At 32.2% G+C, this 24,570-nt stretch overlaps 1 protein-coding gene across 5 annotated transcripts; it reads left to right on the top strand.

Annotated features, from left to right (window-relative positions):
* Positions 1 to 543: 543 nt before the first annotated feature.
* Positions 544 to 10,313, top strand: LOC143244381 (magnesium transporter NIPA2-like). Of its 5 annotated transcripts, none has more exons than XM_076488944.1 (6): positions 544 to 679; positions 2,763 to 3,025; positions 3,511 to 3,567; positions 5,445 to 5,535; positions 6,545 to 6,705; positions 7,785 to 10,313. In XM_076488944.1, exons 2-6 carry the CDS (start codon positions 2,764 to 2,766, stop codon positions 8,411 to 8,413), a joined length of 1,200 nt encoding a protein of 399 aa, XP_076345059.1. In that variant the 5' UTR covers positions 544 to 679; position 2,763; the 3' UTR covers positions 8,414 to 10,313. The 5 variants fall into 5 exon arrangements, with proteins under 5 accessions (XP_076345059.1, XP_076345057.1, XP_076345061.1 ...); XM_076488942.1 differs by having other exon boundaries at positions 2,763 to 3,073; XM_076488945.1 differs by having other exon boundaries at positions 675 to 785.
* Positions 10,314 to 24,570: the final 14,257 nt, after the last annotated feature.

The following is a 24,570-nucleotide window of genomic DNA, read 5'->3' as shown; positions in this document are numbered from 1 at the left end:
GAAAAAACTGGTCACCTAAAGTTATCTACTCTTGTTAATTTCAATACCTATAGACCCATTCCTTTCAAATCCCTTGTTATTACTGCTTCCACTACTTCTCAAGTCAACCTATTCCAAAGGCTATCTATTCTATCTACGTAGCTACATATAAATTTAGCTGCCATAATTTGTATTTGTATATCTTTATCCTACTATTCTCACCGTTCTGTATGAAACAAAATTATGCATAAATACTACCAAACTCCCTTAACAATATCAAAAACTTAACTTTCTAACTCGCATAAAAAAAAATTATGAAATTTTACAAATGTCCACGAATGACGACATTTTTATCCCAGGTTGTATCGTTATATCTCTCCTATGAACAATTTTCTTAATAGTTTAATGCATTTCCTAAAACAAGCAGCTAAGTTAATTTTAAGATGGCTGGTATGGGTTTTAAAACTTGAATTAAAACAAAGTACAAAACAATGTTTCGATCTTCTTAGGTCATTTTCAGGTTAACGAAGAGAGTTAAGTCTATATGACTTTTTTTTTTTTGGTTTTTTTTTGCTATGTGATCCGAAAATATTTCTTTTACGAGCAAAATGAATGAAGCCTTAAATTATCATGACAGTGAAATTAAAACTTGTACTAATTACTGACAGAACTAGTGGCAGCACAGTCTACGACCTACGATGTAGGTACCGGCAAATTTAGCCTTGTCTAAATTTATTATTAATATACTTTTCTTGTAATTTTAATGTATTGCATAATTTGTTGCATCATGAAAACTTTTTGAATATGTAATAATACAGACACTGAATATGTATAAGTTATGCTAACTACATAATTATAATTGTTAGAGCCTTGTGTAGAATATTTTAAAATAATAAACCTAGGCTTGCTTGTCCTGTTTTAACTTTCACTATTAGTTTTTTACAAAATTCAAGGTCGAACACTTCTGTTTTAATATTATTACTATTAGTTGTTACAATAATCTGATCATTATTTTACGTTGATTTTATTAAGACATGGAAGAGGAAATTTTATTCTCCAATATTAAAAATAATAAAAACGTTGCAAAATAACAGCAGTGTTCAAACTTGGCAACACGGTGGTTTTATTATTGTATGTAATGAAACTTTTCAACTGTGTTGCTTTTGATGTATTAAAAACTAGTCTTACTCTTAATGTAACAGTTCTAAAAAATATATATATATTATTATTATTATTATTATTTATGGTCAGACCTACAGCTTGTTTGAGTAAAGTTTCTACACGTTTATGATTTTACTGCTGCGCATAATTTATTATTCCAGAAAAGCAACATAATATCTTAAGGCAATTCAAAGAATTTTCGTAAAATTATTTTATTACAAGTTACAGCTTTTACTGTACGGGAAAAAAAACAACATTATTTTCTTACTGTAAAACCTGTTATTTGTAATAAAATAATATTTACTGAGGAAGTAAGCTTAATTGGTTTTTGGAACCTTTTGTGTAAAATAAAAGTATAGAAAGAACACTAGCTTTTGTGAAGTATAAAACTAATTTGTTCATTAACCAGTGGTTACTAGATCAAAAAGTTGTAGCCCTAATCTTGATATCTCGAACTGCTGTCTTTATATTTTTAATTTGGTGTAAGTCTTAGTATGAAAGAGGGTTTCAAAATATGAGAAAAAAACTTTCTTCTAGTAGAAGTAAAAACTTAATACTCAGTTTATTTTTTATTTTTTTTTGTACAGCTTACATTTTTTTAACCACTTTCAGGGCTAGTACACAAATGGAGAGTGTATATAGTGTGAATTTAGTTTGTATCATTTCTGACAAAAAAAAGGAGTTATGGATGATATGAATGAAGTGTTTAAGATTGTAAAGGGAATTGGCAGTGTTAATACATAATATGTGATCATATTTAATGGTGAAAATGGTAAGATTAGGGGACACAAATATACAGTTTGGTAGGGTAGAAGTTATCTACCAGGACAACTTTATTTTTTTTTAATAGGGTGGTCAGCCTTTGAAATGGGTTGCCTTCAGATGTTGTGGATGCAATTAATTTATGGTAGTTTAAAAGAAGACTTGGTAAATATTAAAATGATGAGAACTGGCTCTGTGAGTTTGACTTTTACCATAGAATATAATGAAGCTAATTGGATGGGCAACATAAATGAACAGGATTCTTTTTTACCTTAAAATATAAATGTTTATGAAAGAAATGAAATAAAAACCCTATAACATGCTTGAAAGGTGAACCTTACTTCTTTAGTGTGAAACTGTTTGGCTCTAAAGAAAAAAAGGAACATCTTTTGAAAGTGCTTGGATTATAGGATTTCTGTTTCTTTTCAATCAAAGCTTCTTGAACCTATGTGTTTTTCTAACATCATATGTATGGAAGGATAGGGTTGCCAATGTTGAAAGTGGCTTGTCCTGTGTTGATATGGTTTCATTTTTGAAGTAGCTAATTTATAGAATTTTTTTCTTAAAGAAACATTAAGTGTGTGTTATAAGGAAGTGTTTGTTTTAAAACTTAAGTGGCTTAGTTTATAGACAAAAGTCGTTATTTTTAATTTTTTATTATTTTCTTTTCTCCTAGTTTGAAAATTAAAGTGTGACCTTTGTGGGCTAGTTAAGATGCCACTTCTTTTAAGTGTACATGAAGTTGACTTGGTCAAAATAAATTAGTACCAGTACTATATACTTCACCAGAGCTTGCTCGTAAATGTCTTGTAGAAAACTGACTTTATTTGTAATTTACAAAATAAATTTTCTTATTTCAGAATGATGGAAAGGAACCTCATAAACCAATTATCAACAAATGCTTTAGTAAATTCTAAAAGCAGCTTATATTCGAAGCTCAGAGTTACGAGAGCACCGGACTTTTATAATGAAATCTCTCTATACCACAATGATGTCAAAGTTAGTCAAAATTTCTACATTGGACTCTCATTGGCTGTTAGCTCTAGTGTCTTTATTGGAGCCAGTTTTATCATAAAAAAGAAAGGGCTTTTAAAGATAAGTCGAGAAGGACAGATTAGAGCAGGTGAGTTTTACTTTAGAAAGATAAGTCGAGAAGGACAGATTAGAGCAGGTGAGTTTTACTTTAGAATTTGAAATGTAAAGAACAAGAAAAGATCTTTCAAAATTGATAACTTGTTGCATTGGGATAACCATCATAAAACTAATTCAATCTAATAGGTTACATTTTTTAAGTATGCATGGTAGTAGTCACATGACCATGACTTTTTGGATTATATGTTACACAGCATTTGTTCTTTACACTCTCGAGGATGAGGTGAATGACGTCAGAACAGGTAGTGAATTTTACAATCGTTGATCAGTATTTTTAAAGAAAATTTTATATGTGCATTACACAGTTTTGATCATTTGAGTGTTTTAGTAATATAACTAAGTTGTTTGATACTGGTGGTGTAAAATACGTTTGTTTTCTGGGTTTGTGTGATTTAAGAAAGAATGTATTATGCAATTAGATATCTGTTCTTCAACAGTCTGTTTTTATTTTCTCAGGTTTAGGAGGATATGGATATTTGAAAGAATGGTTATGGTGGGCTGGATTTCTATCAAGTATGTGATTTAATGATTTAAACAACTTAAGCGTATACAGATTTCCAAAAGGAATTTTCTCTTATACCAGTATTTGAAAATATACTGAAATGTTTTGTCACATGTAAAATAAAGCATACGAGGCCAAAGAAATTTGTTTTTTTAATTTTTTATTGGTTTTTTCTTTCCCTCTTTACTTGTGTGTTGTAATGACAGTCGTCACCTAGTGTGCCAATGGTCTTCCCTTTTCTGCTACTAGTTCTACTACAGTAGCCTCAGGTATCTCAGTAAAGACACTTGGTTAATTTCCATGATATTTGTATTAGCACGTAAAGACAAGTTGAGAAATCTTCAGTTCTCGACAAGTTATGTGCATGTGTTGGGTGGTGAAGACAATCATATTACTGAACATATTGTATGTATATATACTAATTTGTTTTAAACAATAAACTTAAGGACTGGTGGATCAAAAGTTGCATAGTAATACCTGCACACAAATAACTGTTTAATTGAAAAATATTGTTTTAAAAGTCACTGTCTAACTCAGTTGTTATGTATTTTCACACTGCATCTCGATATACATAGGTGTTACATGTTTAAAGTAACTTGCATAACTTTACGTTACAAATCAGTTGATAACGAATACCTTGTATACCCAATGTCACATGAGAGTTACATCATAGTTTAGGCTTAGACAAGGTGACTCCACAAAATATAAATTATAATTGATATAAGTTATTTCTATGTTATGATATGATGCAATGTCATTCAGTGATTGTATGCCAACAGACCACTAAATAGGAAAGAAGTATATTATATAAGTATCATCCAGCAGGTATAGCAGTATGTCTGCAGAAGTATACTGCTAGAAAGCAGGTTTCGATACCTGTAGTGGACAGAGCATAGATAGTTCTTTGTGTAGCTATGTGCATATTAACACCCAATAACCTGTCTCTAATGTAAAGATGACCTGTAAGTTAACAGTTTTGTGTACTAGCACTGAAGAAGTCACTGAGATGAAATGTCAGGTTTAAAATAAATGTTTTCTCATAATTTACTTTTATTTAACTTTATTATCAGAATATGGAAATCCCTCTAATATGTACTACAAATTTAAAATGATATAAAGTTTTTGGTCAAGAAAGCCCCTTACCCTCAAGTTATTCAATGTCATGAAAATATAGTGCTGTTATTTTTTGTTGATGCAGAGGTTGAGTATCTTTATAATAAATACATTTTAATGTCTTGCAGTTTTGTAGCAGTCCATGTCTCATTTGTCTGGTGCTCTTCTGTCTGATAACTGTGCATCCTAACAATAGACCTACAGTGTAGTTTCCATTCCAAAATGTGCCTTTGTAAAGCTGTCATGCCCCAAGTTATTTGGAATGATTACTCATTGAGAGTATTATGTCATTAGAAAATTAATTTCTTTGCTTTTTTTTTCCATAAATAAATATTCTTTCAGTTGATTTATATGAAATTAGAGCTTTCAGAATGTCAAGGTCAGTTGAAGAGAAAAATGTCTTTGTTTTGAACTGTTGTAGTTCAGAGTCAGGAAATAATGTTAACTAACTGCTTGAGGTCCAGCAGATCCCTGTTTACTTACTGTTTTTATAGCAATAGGTGGGAATTGAGGAAAGTGGTTTGGGAATGAAGTACTCTAGTCCAGCTGTGTATTGAGTTACAGTATCACAGTACTTTAAACATACTTCAAGAGTATATAATTAGCTTCCTGGATTGCGTATGATACTGAATTAGGTGAAGATATTGAAAATTAAGTTGTTCCATATAATACCATGTTATATATAAGCTTAACCATATATGTGTGTATGTGTGGTTTACGTATTAACATGATACTGTACAAATTTCTGTTCTGAGAATAAGTTTCATCCTTTTAGTGGCTGTTGGAGAAGGTGCCAATTTTGCTGCATATGCATTTGCTCCTGCTACTCTTGTTACACCTCTAGGAGCATTGAGTGTTTTAGTCAGGTAACTTGAACGTTAATATTAAGTGTGAGAGGAAGTTTCTGAATTTTTCTTTCATGAATTTATTATTGCAAACCATCTCCTTTAAGCTTCAAACACACTGTTAAGTAGAAGAAATGGTTTACACATTTAAAGAGTTGTTTTATGTAACTTTATGGTTACAAACCCTTGGATGGTATATGATATTGTACATTGGAAAAAATAAACAAATGCCCTTTCTGATTTTTTATCTTGATGGTGTACAGTGGCTTCAACAAGAGGTCAAATGCTCATGTTACATTCTATAATTGATAAATGAGTGACTTCATCCATGATTATATTTTTCTTATAATTATTACTTATCTGTAAGAAAACCATTGGTTTTGATGACTTTTATAAAGAAAAACTTGAAGTACCTTTTAATTTGTTAAAACATATTGTTAATATATTAAATTTGATTGGCTAAGAGAAAAAATAAATACATGAGAGTTTAAAATTGGTTCACTGACATTTCTAAAATCAGTTTTGTTTAATAGTTACTTCAAGTAATTCAGTATATACAAGTACCAAATGCAAGTATATACACTTACTGAATGTTTTTTTTTTTTTTTTTAACTATGTAGTTAAATCTGAGACTTTTTCTAGTGTGCATTGCAAACTAAACTTAGTTGTTTGTATAGCTAGCATTGTAGAGTCTCTGTATACACTGTATTACTCAGAAATTTCTCGGAACCTGTCCAGAGTTAACCTTTGAAATATATTGTTGACCATGTGGAGTTACCTGACACTAATTACTAACCAAGTGTTGTCTTTCAGAGTATTTAATTTTTATGCATTTCAAGGATAACTTGTAACCTTGATTTTTCATTGTTGATGGGCAGTTTAATTACCTTAATTAAGTTTTAAGTGTTGTGTATTGTAACTTGCACAACGTATTGTGTAAGTGCAATTAAACTGCTTTCAAAAATTATTTGCCAACTTTTTTTCGTCCCATAACAAAAGTGTTTTTCATCTCTTTCCACTTTTCACACAGTGCACTTCTTGCATCAAAGTTTCTAGGAGAGAGACTAAACCTGCTTGGTAAAATTGGATGTTTGCTGTGTGTTCTTGGATCCACTGTTATGGTATTACATGCTCCGAAAGAAGGGAGTGTTGCCACCATAGAGGAACTGGGAGAAGAGTCTTTACAATCTGGTAATTATGTGTTTTAAAATCCTCTTATTGTTCTTCACAATATTTAAAAAAAGTGTCCAGTCTGTTTAGTAGCACTGAGAGAATACACGTACAAAAAATATTAGTTTTGGTAATTAGTTTCATTATTAGTTCTTTGCAGCACCTACTTCCATGGTTACTAACAATAAACAGTTCAGATCATTGAGAAGTGTGATATTCGTGTTGGGTCATTCTCATCTTAATCTATGATGACTGAAAAGTATGATGTCATTAAGGCCATCATATTCAAACAGCTAGTCAATTATTACTCTGGTCAGGAAAACCATTTATTGAATATTTTAATCTCTTGATGTCTCCAGTCTATATATAGATACAGGTATAGTGCCTGTCTTTTATGTACTCTAAACTTTTTGGCACTGCTGTAAACTGTTTTTATGCTTTGATCTTTCTTACTGTAGATTACTATTCCACAGTCATCAGTGTATTGAGTACAATAATAAAATGATCTTGGCTTTCATAAAGTGTATTTATTTCAATATAATTATTGCATTTTTCTTTCCCCTTATTTCTTTAATTTTTTTTGTCCTTGTTACTGTTTAATAATGTATTTTCAACAAAAACGTTCAATTTTTTATATTAATCTCACAAAAGAATAGCTGGTATTTCTGTGTATATACATTTGAATATATTTTAAGAAACTATTCCTATTGATCAGTCTTTCAAGATTAGTGCCACTTCCATATTAAAATAAAACAGTTAACTTTTGTTTCAAATGTAACAGTCCAAATATTTAATGAAATAAATGAAACAACTAACAAAATAGAACCTCTAGTTACATTATTATCCCCAGTTAATGTATTTCTCCTGAAAACGTAACAAAACCATCATAAAAGACAAAATAATAGAGTGGTCAAATTTTTAGACAAATGACCTATTTCTGACAAAAGTTGTCCAGCTAAATTTAGACCAATTAATTTTTTCCTTCTTACAATGATTATACTTATCATGTTGTAACTATTATATTTATACGATGTTTGAAATGAGTCTTATTAAATATAGAAGTGAAGTTAAAGCATAGAATTTTGTTTTTTGCCTTATAGGATTTGTCAACTATGTTATATTTGTGGTTGTGGTGAGCTTTCTGATGATCTCCTATTGTGTTCCAAGGTATGGTAATTCCAACGTAATCGTCCACATTGTCATCTGTTCAGTGATTGGCTCTTTATCAGTTATGGGCTGCAAGGGTGTGGGACTTGCTCTCCGTGAGACAGTTGCAGGTACAAATAAATTCACACAATGGATAACATGGTTTTGCATCTTCTCTGTTGTAATTTGTGTGACAGTCCAGATGAATTACCTCAACAAAGCTCTGGATCTCTTTAACACATCTGTTGTTACTCCCATCTATTACGTCTTTTTCACTTCCTTCGTGATTGTTGCATCTGCTATACTCTTTAGGGAATGGGGAAATATGAGTGCTCAAGACATACTGGGCACTATCTCTGGGTTTCTTATCATCATTTGTGCCATTTTTCTTTTGAATGGGTTCAAAGATTGGGATATTAATCTGGCAAGTGTGAACTCTTTCCTTCATCGTAGAGAAGGTCCACCAGTTATGATCCATGGAGAGACAACCAACACCACCTCCTTACTATTTGATAGCCACTCTAACAGTATCTATGGTGACCCTCGACGAACTGCTCAGTTCTCCAACTTTACTCCCTCCTAGTGATCAGTACCATTCTACAACCTCTTTAGCTGTTGGAAGTATGAAGAGAACAGTTAAACTCAATGACATGTGTTGTACGTACATCTCCATCATAGTCTGAAAGCCACATTTGCTGCTTCTGTATATTTTGAGAAAATTGTTTTATTTATTTATATATTTCACATGCAAATCTTTTTTTTTCTTTTTACAACCATATCTTAGTATTACAACAAAAAAGGGTTTACCGAGGTGTAAAGAACTTTTGGAAAGATAAAAATTTTGGTTTAACATAATTTAGCACTTGCGTATTAGCAAAATTAGTATTTACGTATGTAGTTTCACGAGTTTTGAAAAGTGTTTTCGTGGGCTGTATTGTATGTGATGGATTTTTGTTAAATTTTATTTTGATGCAGTAGGTAATTACAGTAACTGAGTTGACTATAAAGGACACTTAAATATGTGCAGTTTGACATTTTAATGAAATGGAGACATTGAACATTTGTTAAAGGTACATGTTTATTCTTTAGTTGATTATTATTATTGAGTATTTTTTCGAAGCTAATGCTTAAGCAGTTACCAACTTATTACTGTGACCTGTCTCTGTGTAGATTTTATTAAGTGTTGTTCTAACCTGTTACATTGACTACAAATGCTCATTAAACGCTTTGTATAACTTTGTAACGTTGCCCCAAGTCCTGCATGAAAAGACTGTTATCGTATTTCTTGTGGATAGTAATGGTTTGATTTAATGCCATGTTTAAAAGATTCATTATTTATTTGTTGTCCACTATTTATATGTTAGTAAATAAGTTTTAAGTTAGTTCAAAAAATAGTTTATTATTTAACTCTCTTTTTTTCTTCATTTAACAAAATTTTATTCTTTTCAATTTCTAATTATACAGGATAATGTTGAGAAAAAATGACTGTGATATTTACTTTCCAAATGTATAAATACTTTTTTTTTGGCTTTGAAGGGGATATTTCTTTTATCTTTAGGATAACATATTACACTGTTAAATTGGTGATAGAAACTATCCATTAGAATTAATAAATTGCCAAAGCCTCTAAATATGATTGTGCATGTAAATAAATATGAAACGTGTACACACTTAAATTGGTCTTAGCTCGCACTCACGTAAGACCCAGTTCAAATCCCCATCATCAAACATGCTTGCCCTGTGAACTGTGAGGACTGTTATAATGTTACAATCTATTGATAATAGAGTAGCCCAGGAACTGGCAGTGAGTGGTATTGACTAGCTAGCTGCCCTCCCTTTAGTCTGTCAATGCTAATTTAGGGACAGCTAGTACAGATAGCCCTCCCATAGCTTTGTCATATCAGTAAATAGTTTCAGTAGCATGTGTACATCTATAATATGGGCCACAAATGAAACTGAAGTTCTTACCATGCTATATTTGTGCTGTTATGCATGTAACTTAGTATTCCATATCTTACACTGTTAGAAAACAAGAGCTACTTTTTAATACTTCAAACTGAAAAGTCATGACAAACTGTTTGTATGAAAAGTTAACTATAAATTTAACACAACTCACAGTAGTTGTGAAGCAGCTTGGTTGTCAATGTATTATAATTAGTATAAGGTAATGGCCCTAGGAAACACTAATACTTTTGAAATATTGTGTGAAAGTCTCAAGTTTGCAAAGCTAGATTGTATTTGACTATACTTGTCATTGGAGTATTAGGCCTATTATATTTTTAGAACTGCATTTTTTTAATCTAGACCTTTTAGGAGTTTTTAGAATTAGAAAGGTGTGTACAATATTAATACACCACCCACAACAGTAATATGTGTATTTCAGTGAGCCATAATATGTGTATGATTGTTGAAATATTTGTTTCTTGGTTTTAATTACTGAGTTCAGACATTTTTAATAGAAATAAAATGTATCAAAATATAAACTTACTGGTGTTTTTCCTTTTTTCAGTTGATATGATTTTTTTTTATTTTGTTAACAGCAGCAAAAGCTAGGATTTTTGTGAAAGGGGTTGTAACTATGGGACATAACTGTGTGTAATGAGGTTATTTATTGAATGTTCTGATTTGCGAATGTTAAACTCGAAACTTGGATGTGCCACAAATATATCATGGTTGATATATTGCACATTTGATTTTGAAAGCTTTTTAAATCATTTAAAGTTGTGAATACCTCTGAATATGTACATAGATATCACATAATTTACTTTGTCAAGGGATATGAAGTGTTAAACATAAGAATATCATAAATGTTATTGATGGTCATCTTTACACACACATTTTATGTGACACAAAATGTCACCCACACTCTAGACTAAAGCATGTTCAACACGTGAGGAACCTATTCAAAATCTAATGTTTGTAATAAGCTGTATCTTAAGAAGTCATGGTTTTAAAGCTGCTAGGCCATTTGAGGTTTCCCTGGTAACAATAATCAAAGTTACATTTCAAAAGTAACTTTATGTTAATGGTAAGTGAAATGCCTTAATTACTGTGGAATTGGATTTAAAAGCCACTCATGTAGCCAATTACTGACTTTTTTTTACGATATGTGGTCATAATATTTTTGGATATTTAATCCATAAGACATATTTGAAGATTTGATGGAGAAAAAGGCTTAACATTTTAATCAGTGTACATTATTAGCCATTACAAACTGCTACTGTTTTGTTTTTGTAAGAATACTTTTGGATTTGTTTAAAACTTATTTTTTCTTTATTGCATTTTCTGCCTGGAAAAATTAATTAATGTTTAATAGCATTTAACCTTCGTAATACTGCATCATTTAAATAGTTGAAAACCGTGCATGTACAGTGTTAGGAAGTGAAACCTTTGAACTTTAATGTTATTATTTCTCAGTTTTTACCATTATTTATGCTTTTATAAGAATTGTGTTAAATTCAATATATTATTTTATAGTGCAATAAATACATTTGCAAGAAAATTAATATTGCACGCAGTTAAGAGTTTTAATATCCTACATCAGGTTGTAAGGACTGAACCTGAAAGAGTACAATTTATTTTTTCTCTTGAGTATACCAACCCACTTCTTCTAATTATGATAAAGTATTGTCATTAAACTCTTATATGACGTTTGGACAAACATTTTACTCGCTGTTCGAATTTAGCAGTTCCATTTCTGAAAGCTCTTGTAAGCAGACTTTTTTGGTCAAAAGTTAAAGTACAAATACTGATTGTAAACTGCTAAGTTAATTGGTTAATAAAAAAAAAGTATATTTGTAATTTTAAATTTACTAAAATGCAATTCAGTATTTCTGTACTTCTCTACTGTTTCATTTTTATTCTGTTTTCAACCAGTAACATTGTTTAAAACTGTAGCTGTAAACGGCTGTCACATTTGAACCATGTCAGGGTTCACTACATACTTGGACAAAGGCGTTTCCCGTTGTCTCAACTTTTCTTTCTTGTTTGGATATTTGCATCGTATTATATCGTATCAGTAATTGTGTTATTCTACAAAACGTTTTGTTACAAATTAAGCACAACTTACTTCAATGTATTAAACTGAACCTTAAAGTTTCATTATCTTTCGATAAACATTTAACTATTTAGCAATCTCTGATGTCCCTGTTGAATACCAGACGAACAATAAAACTTGCTTTCAAAAATAAAATTTATTTACACTAAAATAAAACTTGAGTTTATTTGTTGCGTTGTTTATATGCAGATATATTGTGTAATGCATTTAGTTAACACTAAATTAATATAAACCCTAAACCCATGTCTAGACCCTAACTTTGTAAGACTTAGATGGCTAAATCTACCTTCTTAGTTTTGTTTGTTTGTTTGTTTTGGGAATTTCGCACAAAGCTACTCTAGGGCTATCTGTGCTAGCCGTCCCTAATTTAGCAGTGTAAGACTAGAGGGAAGGCAGCTAGTCATCACCACCCACCGCCAACTCTTGGGCTACTCTTTACCAACGAATAGTGGGATTGACCGTTACATTATACACCCCCACGGCTGGGAGGGCGAGCATGTTTAGCGCGACGCGGGCGACCTTCTTAGTTCTAAAATTTAAAAGAAAAGCTTTAAATATCGTTAATAGCGAGGGTTCCCAGGTGATAAAAAAATTATTCTAAACTTTATAATGAATAATAATAAATATATATTTGATTAGCTATACTGGTTACCAGGTTGATTATTACTAAACATTTTTGACTCATTCTAGTAGATAGTTTGCATTGATTGGAAGTTGATAGTATCTTAATTTGATATGTAAACATTCCAACAAGTATTATCGACTTTAGTGTTTAAAGATTTCTGCTGGGAAGAAATTCAAGCAGTCTTGCTGGAAGCTATTTTCAAAATCTACTGAACTGGGTCAACTTTTTGTGGATTGGTATTGCGGGCTTCGTTATTAGTTATTAATACGAGCCCCTTCAGCCAATCAAATTAAAGGGAAATACCGCATTCGCCTACTTACACTATACTTAACCAAGAGTTTCAGTATTTTTACATGTCCGATACCAGAAGCGTACTTATAATAAAAAATATTATAGACATTCTAACATTGATCGAATGTTCACATGGAAACGAAGTAAACAAAGATTTTTCTTCCAAGATAAAGGTTAACTCTAAAATTAGAAACAGCAATACACTGACTGCCATTTGGCAATAATGCTATTAACACCTGGTGGTAAACGTGAGGGCTCGTAACACTAAAAATCGAGGATCAATACCCGCGGTGAGTAAATTAGAGATAGCCTATTGTCTAGCTTTACGCTTTAAAATAAGTTTTAAATATCGTTGATATCACTACAAGAAAATCGTTTATTAGTCGTTATAGAGGCATCAGCTAATTATCTAACGAAATGTAAATCTACTTTAATAATAACGAGTTCAAGTTTGTTATTCAGCTTATGTAATTGGGCAGGATATTCTAAAAACTGTCTCAACATGTTCTATATATGCTTTCCGTCAATCTCAATCAATGTTCTGCATAAGGTTAACTGATCCAAATCAAATCATATACACCGCTATGATTTTTTTTCGAATGAGCAACATTTATAGTTTAAAGAGAGAGATATAAAGACGACGACTGAAACCTATGATTGCTTGCGAAAAGAACAACCAGGGTTTGAAACACTCTGTGTCATTTTGAAATTTTGCGAAATAAAATACTGTTTGCAAAGTGTCTCTGGTAAACTTTTTGTTTCAGAGGAACAAAGAGCTTTTAAGATGTGTTTATTATGTGAGATTTCTTTCTGACAATTCTCGATGCCTGAACGATAAGTCAGAAAGCTTAAAAAACTAAAATTTGGTTTCGATACTAGAAACAGAATTTTTACAAATTATGTAGTTTGGAGTACCCGTCTCCTGGCAGAAGATATGCAAATTCATGATCGATAGAAGGTATATTACGTCATGAGAAAGTTGCTTCCCTCATATGTGCTTGTAACAAATGCCTAAAAAAAACTGAAAAAAAAAAAAAAACAAAATGTGAAACTGTAAACGTGTGTCTATCTCCGCATGAACCCAGTAAACCTTCATGCCAAAGTTGGTGAAGGTACATCAACAGGGGGCGAAGTAGTGGTGACAAACTGCAATATGCAGAACTGAATATTTATATACATCCTCTCGCGGAACCTAATGAACCTCCACACTAGTTTTGGTTCTGTCAACAATCCGCGAAGTGGTTACGTGGACATACAACAAACAGTAATGTTATATTTATATAGATATGGTATTGACTACTTCAAAGTTTTGGAAAGTAGAAATTTTTGTGTGTGACATTCATTTTTAAGAACAATTTAAAATGTTCACCTTTGTTGCAAATTTCAGTAACTGCCCTTTGTTCCTTCTTAATTTTTTTTTTATTTTACAAAATTGAAAATATATTTGTTTTCATTCGAAAAACACCACACGAAGTTTCACATGCCCGTACACATTTAATGTTATACTCAACTATATATGGAGCAATTTTTGCTAAGTGGCTAACTTTAACAAACATACCACTAACTAAAGTCAACAAAACTTTGCACATATTTAATGCTGATTTTGTGCCGCAAATTTAAGAATTTGTGCTAAACCACAACTAGGTTTCACGACAACCCCCTATTGACGCTACTCCATACAACGGTTGGGTATATTTAGTGCCATTTTTATAACATACCGGATGACACTTCGAATACTTTAGTAACGAAAGTGGATATTAGTGAAAATGATAAAGTAAGAATGAACGTTTACCCAACAGATCAAACTTCAGAAAGAGATCGTGAAAAATACACTTTTCTTTGTCTATAAAATATTGCCCAGAAAATCACAAGTTCATGCAACGTGTGTTGGATGCCACTGTTAACATTCTTTCTGTTATTAGTCTAAACAGCGCTGACTGTTGTTCTTAAATAGAATCAGAAACGCATTAACACCGTAACACTGATTTATTCACTAGCGATAAAGGGACACCTCAAATGCGTACAAGTTGCGAGCCAAAATTATTATGAACAAATTTTCTGATAACCTGAAACTGGTAAGAAAAGTTTGTCACATATCACGTCAAATGAATGTCTGTGGGCTGGCGAACAAGACACTGCAGTTAGTCCCAAGTTATGAATAAAGTTAAAGATGCTCCGTCACAAAATACGCATGGGCAGAAAAACTGATTAACGTTGTGGCTGTTACTGTCGACTTCTCGGTTGTGGAAGAACAAGGAATATCACAAGATTAGGATTTACTTCCAGAAGGAACGACACAAAGCTCTAGACCTTGTTCTGTGGATGGTGTAGAACCTGTTGGTTCGGTACTACACAATAAGCACACGATATGAAATCCATAGAACATTTCTTTCCACAAATACTTCATTTTGAAGGTGCATCAAATGAAATTAGTGTACTAAAAATAATTTGCACATTTCTGCCTTGCGTCTAGGGAGTTAGACATTGCAGGAGTAAAGATATACTTGAAGAATAGTGTTTCCTTGTAGCAGAAATAAAAATACACCTGCACAGCATTGTTTCACTGTTCCAAAAGTAAAACTATATCTGCGCAGCATTGTTTCATTGTTGCAAAGGAAAACGCATCAATTCCTTTGGCCATTATAATACTCACTGCAATATATGTATATATTTCCAAGAATATTTTATGAATTCATATAAAAATCAACTGTAGTAAAAGTAAAGTATAACGTGTATTCTCGGACCTTGTAAGTGATAAATGCTGGCCTGTACCATAAGAGTATATTTCTATTATATTTATAAATAGGCTTAGTTAGCACTTCCTATCCTGCGGACGTTTTAATCTTGTGAATTCCTTTTTACTTCCTTTTCGGTGGACTCAACAGATAGCCTGATGTGGCTTTACTATTAGAAAACATACATTCCTTTTACTTATTGTGTGTGTGTATATTTTGTTTGTTGTTTTTTTTCACTGTAATATCTGCCTAATAACTGATTCATAATCTTTGGGTTACGGTTTCGAATCCCACTCGAACATTCTCACTTTTACAGACGGGAGGGCATTATAACATCACAGTCAATCCTACTTTTCTTTGGTAAAAAGTACCTTAAGGATTAGTGGTAGGCGATGCCGACAAGTTGCCTTCCCTTTAGTCTGTCACTTTTCAATTAGGGACAACTAGTGCAAATGGTCCTCATGGAGTGTTGCGCGAAATTCAACAAACCAATAGATTTAACACGTACTTATGAATAATTTACTTTAGTAAGTCTAAACGGATATATATTTTTTATTAACATGATATATTTTTGTATAAACAAAAAGCTACCGGATTTCTTCAAAGTTCAATGATTAAAAATGTTATATGTATTATTGCCATTTAAATCAATTTCGCAAAGTTGCAACATTTCGGCATTAGTTTTACTTCAGATAATGTTAGAAATATAACTGACGTACCATTAAATATTAGTTATGTAAGCTACGTGCCACGATGAGTGAAATAGTGGGAAAGTAGTCAAGGTATAAAAATATGGTCGTAATTATATAAAAGAGAATACAGTAACAAATAAGAAATGTGAATAGAAAATTTACAAACCAGCTAATTTTTGCGAAATAAAAATAGAAATTAATGGCATTTTATAAAATAAAAGTATTTGGTACGGACAGTTTGAGTCATCAGAACTCGAACTCTTATTCAAAATCGTGGGTACCTTATAAGAGTGGCAGCGTTTTATCGATGTAGAACACGGATAGCCCAGTGTGTTGTTATTGGGCGTAGTTCCACTCAATCAAGCAATCCAAACAATAGATGATAAATGATAGGTACCTTAACGCGAAATGTGAATAGAAAATGAAGCTACATAATTTTTTGAGAAAGGTAAAACTGTAATTAATTATACTACGTTTGTGAAATATAAAAAACATAATTTTCATTATCGACTTATAACACTACGCCAACTGACGTTGCGAAACGATGATTGGCTAAAATCGATAAAACTATATTTTCATCTAGAACTAGAAAGCTATGACTATTGATTGTACTTACTTATTTTATGAAATTCACAAACAGTGATTTTCGTTCGGTGTCCCTTGAAATCAGTCCAAAATTTTTTTTATTTGTTTACATTTTTGTATGTTTATGTAATACATAAAAGTTTATCTTATACGATATTTTTTTTTAATAATGCCCTTTGGAAAATTGTCGATCCGGCTGGATGCCAAAGGAAATATACTGAATAACATCAACAAAAATATAATACACATTTGATGATGCGTTAGTTACTAATAGTTATAAAATCGAATATATATAAAACACCAACACTTACGAATATTTTAGTTGTGTATCTTGCCTATTTCTGGTTTATTAGGATAATAATTATATAATCGTCAAATGTGTAAAGTTCGCGCAAACTTCATGACAACTTAACAACGTCACACAAAGTATTATACCTCCTCCAACATTAAATGCTTGGGAAAGTCCAGTTGTGACCTTGTTTAAGTTTATTCGTAATGGTTGTACAGTTGGGTTAACTAATTAGTTTCGCTTGGCATCAAGTTTAGCGGAAGTTAGTAGTTACTAGAGTCTTCGTAGAATAGCTTGCACATGATCTGTGGAAAAAATATCTATACGTTAGCCTGCCTTTAAAATTGACAAGTTCTCCTGCTTTCCTAATAATGTCGTATAATTAAACCGATTTAAGCTGTCAGTAATCATTCTTAATTGAAAATTATGTTAAACATACAGGTATTTAGTATTCATAATTAGGCCTAGTATTTACTACTCATAATTAAGCCCATTTAACGTCTTCATTACGAATCAAGTTGTTTGCCTATTATAAAAATTCTTCCTCTGTTAGAGTGGTTCTCGTCAGATAAACCTACATTCTGGTGTTATCATCTAATTAGAATACTTTAATGTAGTTTATGCACCGTCGTAGGTCACGACGTAAAAATCAGTAGTAACTTTCATTACGCTGGTTGAAATTTAGACTTAAATTTATATATCAACCAAGCTATTCACATAAAAAAAAAATGTTAGTAGGTACAAGTTAACTTTCAGTTGTGACTATGTGGGACAACAGTACATATGTTCGCGCTTACAATACTAATTCTATTTCCCGCGATGGACACAACAGATAACCTAATGTGACTTTCTTTTAAAATAATCAACCAATCCACTTTCAGCCCAACAAGGTCGCCGCCTTCATTCACCAAGAATAACTAACAAAAGGGTAAAAGATCAAAATAAATGTAGTCGTTCACACCTATTTACATACCTCCCTGTACACTACCCGCAAATGACATTAAGACTAATATTTAAGCAAACAATAACAAAGAAGTTATCATTCAATCAGTTCCATAGGCTAATACAAAATAGCTGTGCTTTCAAAGCTTAAAATTTATTGCCACTAATATTCAAGTTCGCAATTATTTTCCTCTGTAGCCAAACTGTCCACACTTTTATCAATATTAAACTCGTTAATCAAACCATGTCCAATTATTATACGTTCCGGAGAGAACATGTCAAAAACTGTTTCTGACAGCCCCCTTGTTTATTTCAACCAGGTATTCTATTTCTGCACTATTTCTGTCCTAATAACATTATTGCAATTAAAGGGGGAAAACACCATACAGTTTTCTAAATAAAGCCTCGCCAGATTAAAATAATTGAAAAAAACAACAACAAAAATAGTCTTAAATCAGATATTTCTATAAATGGATCCAATAATTCTGTTTGGCATTTCTACTTTCGCTCTCGGAGTGGGGGAAGGCGAAGGTATTGGAATTGAGTGCGTGTGTATCTGTCTGTTTCTACGTGCATATCTCGAAAACTGATAAACAGAAGTACACGAAAATTGTATATGGTATAGGAAGTCGGTAGAGAACAGTCCTCGCTAAATTTGGTGCAAATCCGGATTCTGGACAACTTTGAAAGATTTATTTTTTATATAATGAGGAAATAAGACATTTTCGCGATATGGGGTTAACAACTCTGTAAAGTGTCATCAGCTTTGTACCAAATTTTATGGACACGTTAAGGTTAAGACTCCTCATCACACTACAAAAAAAAACGATTCAGGTCGTTGATCATCCCGGATTTGAGAAGGATTTTCTGAGTCTTCGAAGGTGAAATTTGACATTATCCAATATAAAACGCGTGTAATCTCAGAAAGAAACGGAAAGGAGGAGTGGTGATGTCATGGAATCTCTCTGATTGCTCTTTTTGATCACTACAAAACTTTCAAATGAAGCCTTTGGAGTTTTATCACTCATCACACCTATCCATTCCCCCCACAACACTGGTGATTTTCTTGCGCAGGAGAGAAGATATTTTCCAACTTTCAACACTTCATCAACATTACATTTTTCGATATTACGACTTATTGTACATTTATTCATTGGCCCAGTCACTAAAAACTGTTAAGATAGTTTCAGTAAAAGAAAATCCTCCATTTAATCGGCTATTTTTTTTAGCATCATCAGTGAAGTTCTCACTTCACTGTCCAGAGAATTGTATAAATTTTCGGCATACAGTTCTGAGCGCTGAAATTCTGAAAGTGGAACGCTATACAATCACACCAGCCACATTATCTTAATGTAAAATAGAAGTAATGTGTCTCCAAATATATTGTACGTTTACAAAAATATTTCTCATTTGTTTATCTGTATATTATTTTCCACACACTGTCTTTTAAACAATTAGCTTTATCAATAAATTTAGCGCTTTTTACGACGTTGTTTTGTTTTCTATTTCCCTTTTTCATTTTCGTATGGTTACTAAAAATACACGTTGAGTTATTAAAAACCGTTTTAAATGAAAATACTGCACATAATCCATTCGACCTGGCATGGCCAATGGTTAAAGCGTTCAACTCGCAGTCTGTGTATCGCAGGATTGAATGTCATCACGGCACGTATTCGTCCTTTCAGCTGTGGGGCGTTGTAAAGTAACAGTGAATCCCACTATTCGTTGTTAAAAGATTAACCCAAAAGTTGGCGGCGAGTGGTATTGACTAACTGCTTTCCTTCTAGTCTGCCACTTCAAAATTACGGATGGCTAATGCAAATAACCCTCAAGTAGCATGGATCGAAATTAAACGAAGCAATATGCTCATCAGGTAGAAATAATTAGAGAAAATAGTAAATATTCAAGCTAGTAGATGGCAGCACAACTTATCTCTTCGACAATATCTGACAATAGAAAAATTGTTTGTAGTTAAGCACAAAACTACATATTGGACTATCTATGCTCTTCCAACCACAAGTATAGAAACCTGGTTTTTAACATTATGAGTCCGAAGATATGTCGCTGTGCCACTGGTGGGTATTATGAAAGATACTTATATGGTTGATTTCTAATGCTGAGGTTTTAATTTTTATAAATTAATTTAAATATGTACTTTTTTTACTATATCAAATTTACAAATTAACGCGTCCAAATTTATTAACACTCTGTATGTGTATCCGGAATTTTGCAAGTAAAATAAAAACAAAATTTAGCAAATGGAAGTAAATCTATTAATTAAAATATGCAAAATAATATTCGAATTCGAAAGAATGCGCTGTATTCTTCCTATTGTAAATTCATAGGTTTAAATATTTCAGCAAGAATTGCTAAATATATGTAAAATGGTCAACATTTTAAATAAAATTCTCTATAATCCAATCTTTATGAACGAAATATACACTCATCAAAGTTTTAAGTCGAAATGTAGTCGTAGTCGCGTTGTTTTTAAATTCTGCATTACAGACATACTGTGGTTAAAACAAATGTTCTCTGGTGGTTTTAAATTTCGCACAAAGCTACACGGGGGCTACCTGCGCTAGCCATCCTTTATTTGGCAGAGAAAACCTAACAGAAATGCAGCTAGTCATCACTTAGGTTACTTTTTTACCAACAAATATTTGGATTGGCAGCCCCCACATGTGAAAGGGCGAGAACATTTGATTAGACGAAAATTAAAACCCGCAAATGTTGAGTCTAGAACCCTAACCACCTGGTCATGCCAAGCCGTCGTCTGATCTCACAGTGGTTAGTTTACGCACTTCCAACGCTAAAATCTGGGGGCCCAAATCACCGTGGTGGACACATCAGATAGCCCAGTGTGGTTTTGCTCTGACAAAAACTATAATAGTTATACTGTAATGAGTGGCGTAACGATAGGTCGAAATCTATCACAGGGCTTTCGAGTCCCTCATAATGGATGCTTTCAATATTATTCATGGACTAAAATTCAAATTTTAAACAATTTTTGTTTCCGTCACTAAACAGAACATGTAAACCTAAAGCGCCATTTTTTATTACTTATTTGTTTTATATTTCATATGTAATTTGTACTGAAATATTTGGATCAAAAGTAGTTCACAACTGCTTATTAGTACCTCATAAATACACGTTTTTTAAGTAAAGTGTTGTTTTTTTTGCACGAGGTCAGCTAGTGGTGTATACTGTAAAACGCCTATAATTCTTTCCAAATATTTTTAGTGGCCTGTTTGTTGAATTTCGCTTAAGGCTGTGTTAGATATTCCTAATGTTGAAGAGAGAAAGAGAGCAGAGATGAGGTAAACACCACCACTCACCGAATGGAGGTTTGTTTTTTTTCGATAGTAGAGGGATCCAAACTGCGAAACCTTAAATCTGCACTTTAGGACGCTAATCATAGGACCATACTTGGTCCCCGAAACATTATCAGCATAACTAAAGTTCCTTTAAAGGGGTAAAAACCGTTTTACTTTGATGTTTATTAGGGGTTAACATGAAAATCGCAAAATAAAAAAAATATGAAAAAAAGTGAAAAGAAACATAATAACTGTTTGTTGGTAGAAATGAAATTATTTAGCTTATAGAGCTACATTTGAAAGCACTGGTCATATTGGAGAAACAAGTAGAAAAAATAGAAACCAGATTCAAAGAACACAAAAAGTCACCTTCACACGTTTTTGAACACTGTAAATCAAATTAACACAACATAACCATAGAAAACACCCAAATACTAAATAAAGAAACAAACATAAACAAACGCAAAATTAAAGAAACCTTACTTGTACAACAACTCAAGCCCAAAATAAACCAATACAAAGGAACACCTTTATACCTATATTAATAAATATATTGAAACATCTAAGCACGCCCTCTAATTCCTACACTCAATTACACAACCCCCCTTCAAACATGTGGTCAGCTATCGGTCAGTTACCTCTTTCTTTCTATGTAAACCTGACGATGACCGAAGAAGGTGGAAATGTTATTCGCTCCTCTACATACAAATTTTCTCAACCCTTACATGTTTTACATATATATTTTTCTCTACAAGTGGGTTTTCTCGTCATCACGAAGCGAACAAGTTATTTAGCACATTCTTAAATAATGACTTAAAACTATTTCTCGATGCCTAAAAGACGTAACAAATATAAAAGTGATTAAATTAGTTGCTCTATCCTGATAATAACCAAACAATTACTTTTAATTTTAGTTCAGAAATAGGATTCATCGTGTTCATTGCATCCAGAAATATAATTTTTATAAAACTGATACAATCTGTACATATATGACAAAAAGAAGAGAGTGAATCAAAGTCTACTCGAAAGATTTCCCTGGTTATTATGTATGAATGTACACGTAACATTGTAAAAGTAATTAATTTCACGTCATTTTCCACTCGGTTCAAAATGAGTCACCAACCTAATCATCGTGCGTGAAAAAAGTATAACAAATGTTTGGTCTGCTGCTAGGAAAAAAAAAATTGTTGAGAGAATGATTTAAGTTCATGACCTTTGCTCTACCTGTCACTTTGATAATTAAATTTCAGCATTGGAGTCCCTATGTTTCATCTTAATTAACAAGTGAAACCATCATCAACTGGAAGGTCATAAAGTGAAATTTCCTTTGTTTTTGCTCTAATCAAATTAATTGTTTTCATTATATTTGTAAAAGTAATCGAATTTAAAAATACCAATCATAGCATTTGATCAATTATCTTCATGAGAAGCGTTTCGCTGATAATTTCTTTTCATTCCTATTTGTGCTTCCCACTAGCAGAGCGGTATATTTTTGGACTTACAACGCTACAAACCGGTTTTCAATACCCTTGGTGGGCAGAGCAGACCTAGCCCATTGTACAGGTGTACGCTTCACTACAAACAAACATATTCCTATTTCTAATAATCTTCTCGTTTCTGCCTCCCCCCCCCCGCATGATCAAGTGGTTAAGGCACTTGACTCGTAATTCGAGGGTCGCGGGTTCAAATCCCCATCACATGCTCGCCCTTTCAGCCGTGGGGGCGTTATAATGTGACGGTCAATCCCACTATTCGTTTTTAATAGAGTACCCCAAAAGTTGGCTGTGGATGGTGATGACTAGTTGCCTTCTCTCTAGTCTTACATTACTAGATTAGGGACGGCTAGCGCAAATAGCCCTCGTGTAGCTTTGCGCAAAATTCAAAACAAATCAAACCCAAACTTTCATTCCCCCAAATTACTTAATCATAAACCTCTAAGATTAATGTTTAATAAATGTTATTAATACCTATTAACGAATTATATATGACAAAATTAGTTGTCACGTGGATTCTCGTGTTAAACAAACATGTTTTGTCATACTATACATTCTTTGTTGTTGTTTCTTATGTTTTACAAAAATGGATAATTAATAAAAACACTAGTATTTTTTATGGTGAGACGAAATTAAAAGAGAATTTTGCTTTAAAACCGTGAATTAGAATAGGGTTAAAAATATCCAGGAACAAGAAACTGCTTAATTTAAATCTGGAAATTAAATAGCAAAAAAAAAATAAAAATAAATACATATTTTTGTCTTATTACGACTACTCAAACATATATTTTCAATTAACAAAAATCATTATTAACTTAAATGTCAATCGAAGTGCTTTGGCTCTTCCAGAATATCTAGGCATATAAAGCAAAAGCTTTGAAAAATATATTCAAATATATATGTTTCACCAGCGGTGTTTGACATAAGTATTTGCATGATATATATCCATTGAAGAAGACAACAGAAAGACAACATCCTGTTGATAAATATAGAAAATTATTCGTTCTTTTAGTTTTGTTTTTGATTTATCGAGATAAACAACTTTTTCAAGTTAGTTTTGGTTTAACTACGTATCAAAGTTTATCTCTCCTGTTTTATCTTAATATATTAATTTATTAGCCAAACAAGACACATTTGTTTATGTGCGCATTTTTAACATGTTTGTGACCAAGTACATTACAATAAATGTAACCGAAATAAGAGAAAGACCCAGAGAGAATAGTATGACAGAACAAAGCTACATTTTGTTAGAATGAGGTATTTGGGTGTCCTTAATTAATGTCGTAACTAAAAACGTATTTCTGATTCAGTTTGGAAAGAATTTGATATTTGATATATAACTGGCACGTAACCAGAATGTGTGCCACGTTATGGCGTCACCTGACTGAGAAATAAACACTGCCTTCTTTACTGGCTTATACCTTATGAGATAAAGGTTTATCCGTATGTTAGAAAGGACCTAACAATACTTGCTTGTGTATATATATATATATATTTACACAATATATATTGGTATTCGTTTTTCAAACAGTGCACTAAATAACAAAACGTTTATTTTGGTATACAATAAAATATGAAATCAGTTCAAATATTAGCGTTAATATGTTGTTGATAAGTACGGGAAATATAACTAAATTGTTTAAAGATCTTGTGTGTGTGTGTATATATTTCACACATATATATATATATCAGATTTCGGAAGACGTAAAGGTTAACA

This window comes from Tachypleus tridentatus, chromosome 2 (assembly GCF_004210375.1).
Source record: "Tachypleus tridentatus isolate NWPU-2018 chromosome 2, ASM421037v1, whole genome shotgun sequence".
Lineage (NCBI taxonomy): Eukaryota > Metazoa > Arthropoda > Merostomata > Xiphosura > Limulidae > Tachypleus > Tachypleus tridentatus.
Note: the sequence above shows the minus strand (reverse complement) of the source record. Positions and strands in the feature narration are given on the sequence as shown.

Excerpts from the sequence above, each read along its gene's own strand:
- LOC143244381 (XM_076488942.1), top strand. The coding sequence starts at position 2,764 with ATGATGGAAAGGAACCTCATAAACCAATTATCAACAAATGCTTTAGTA. Across the intron at positions 5,536-6,544 it reads GCATTGAGTGTTTTAGTCAG|TGCACTTCTTGCATCAAAGT; the intron begins GTAACTTGAACG and ends CTTTTCACACAG. Across the intron at positions 6,706-7,784 it reads AGAAGAGTCTTTACAATCTG|GATTTGTCAACTATGTTATA; the intron begins GTAATTATGTGT and ends TTTGCCTTATAG.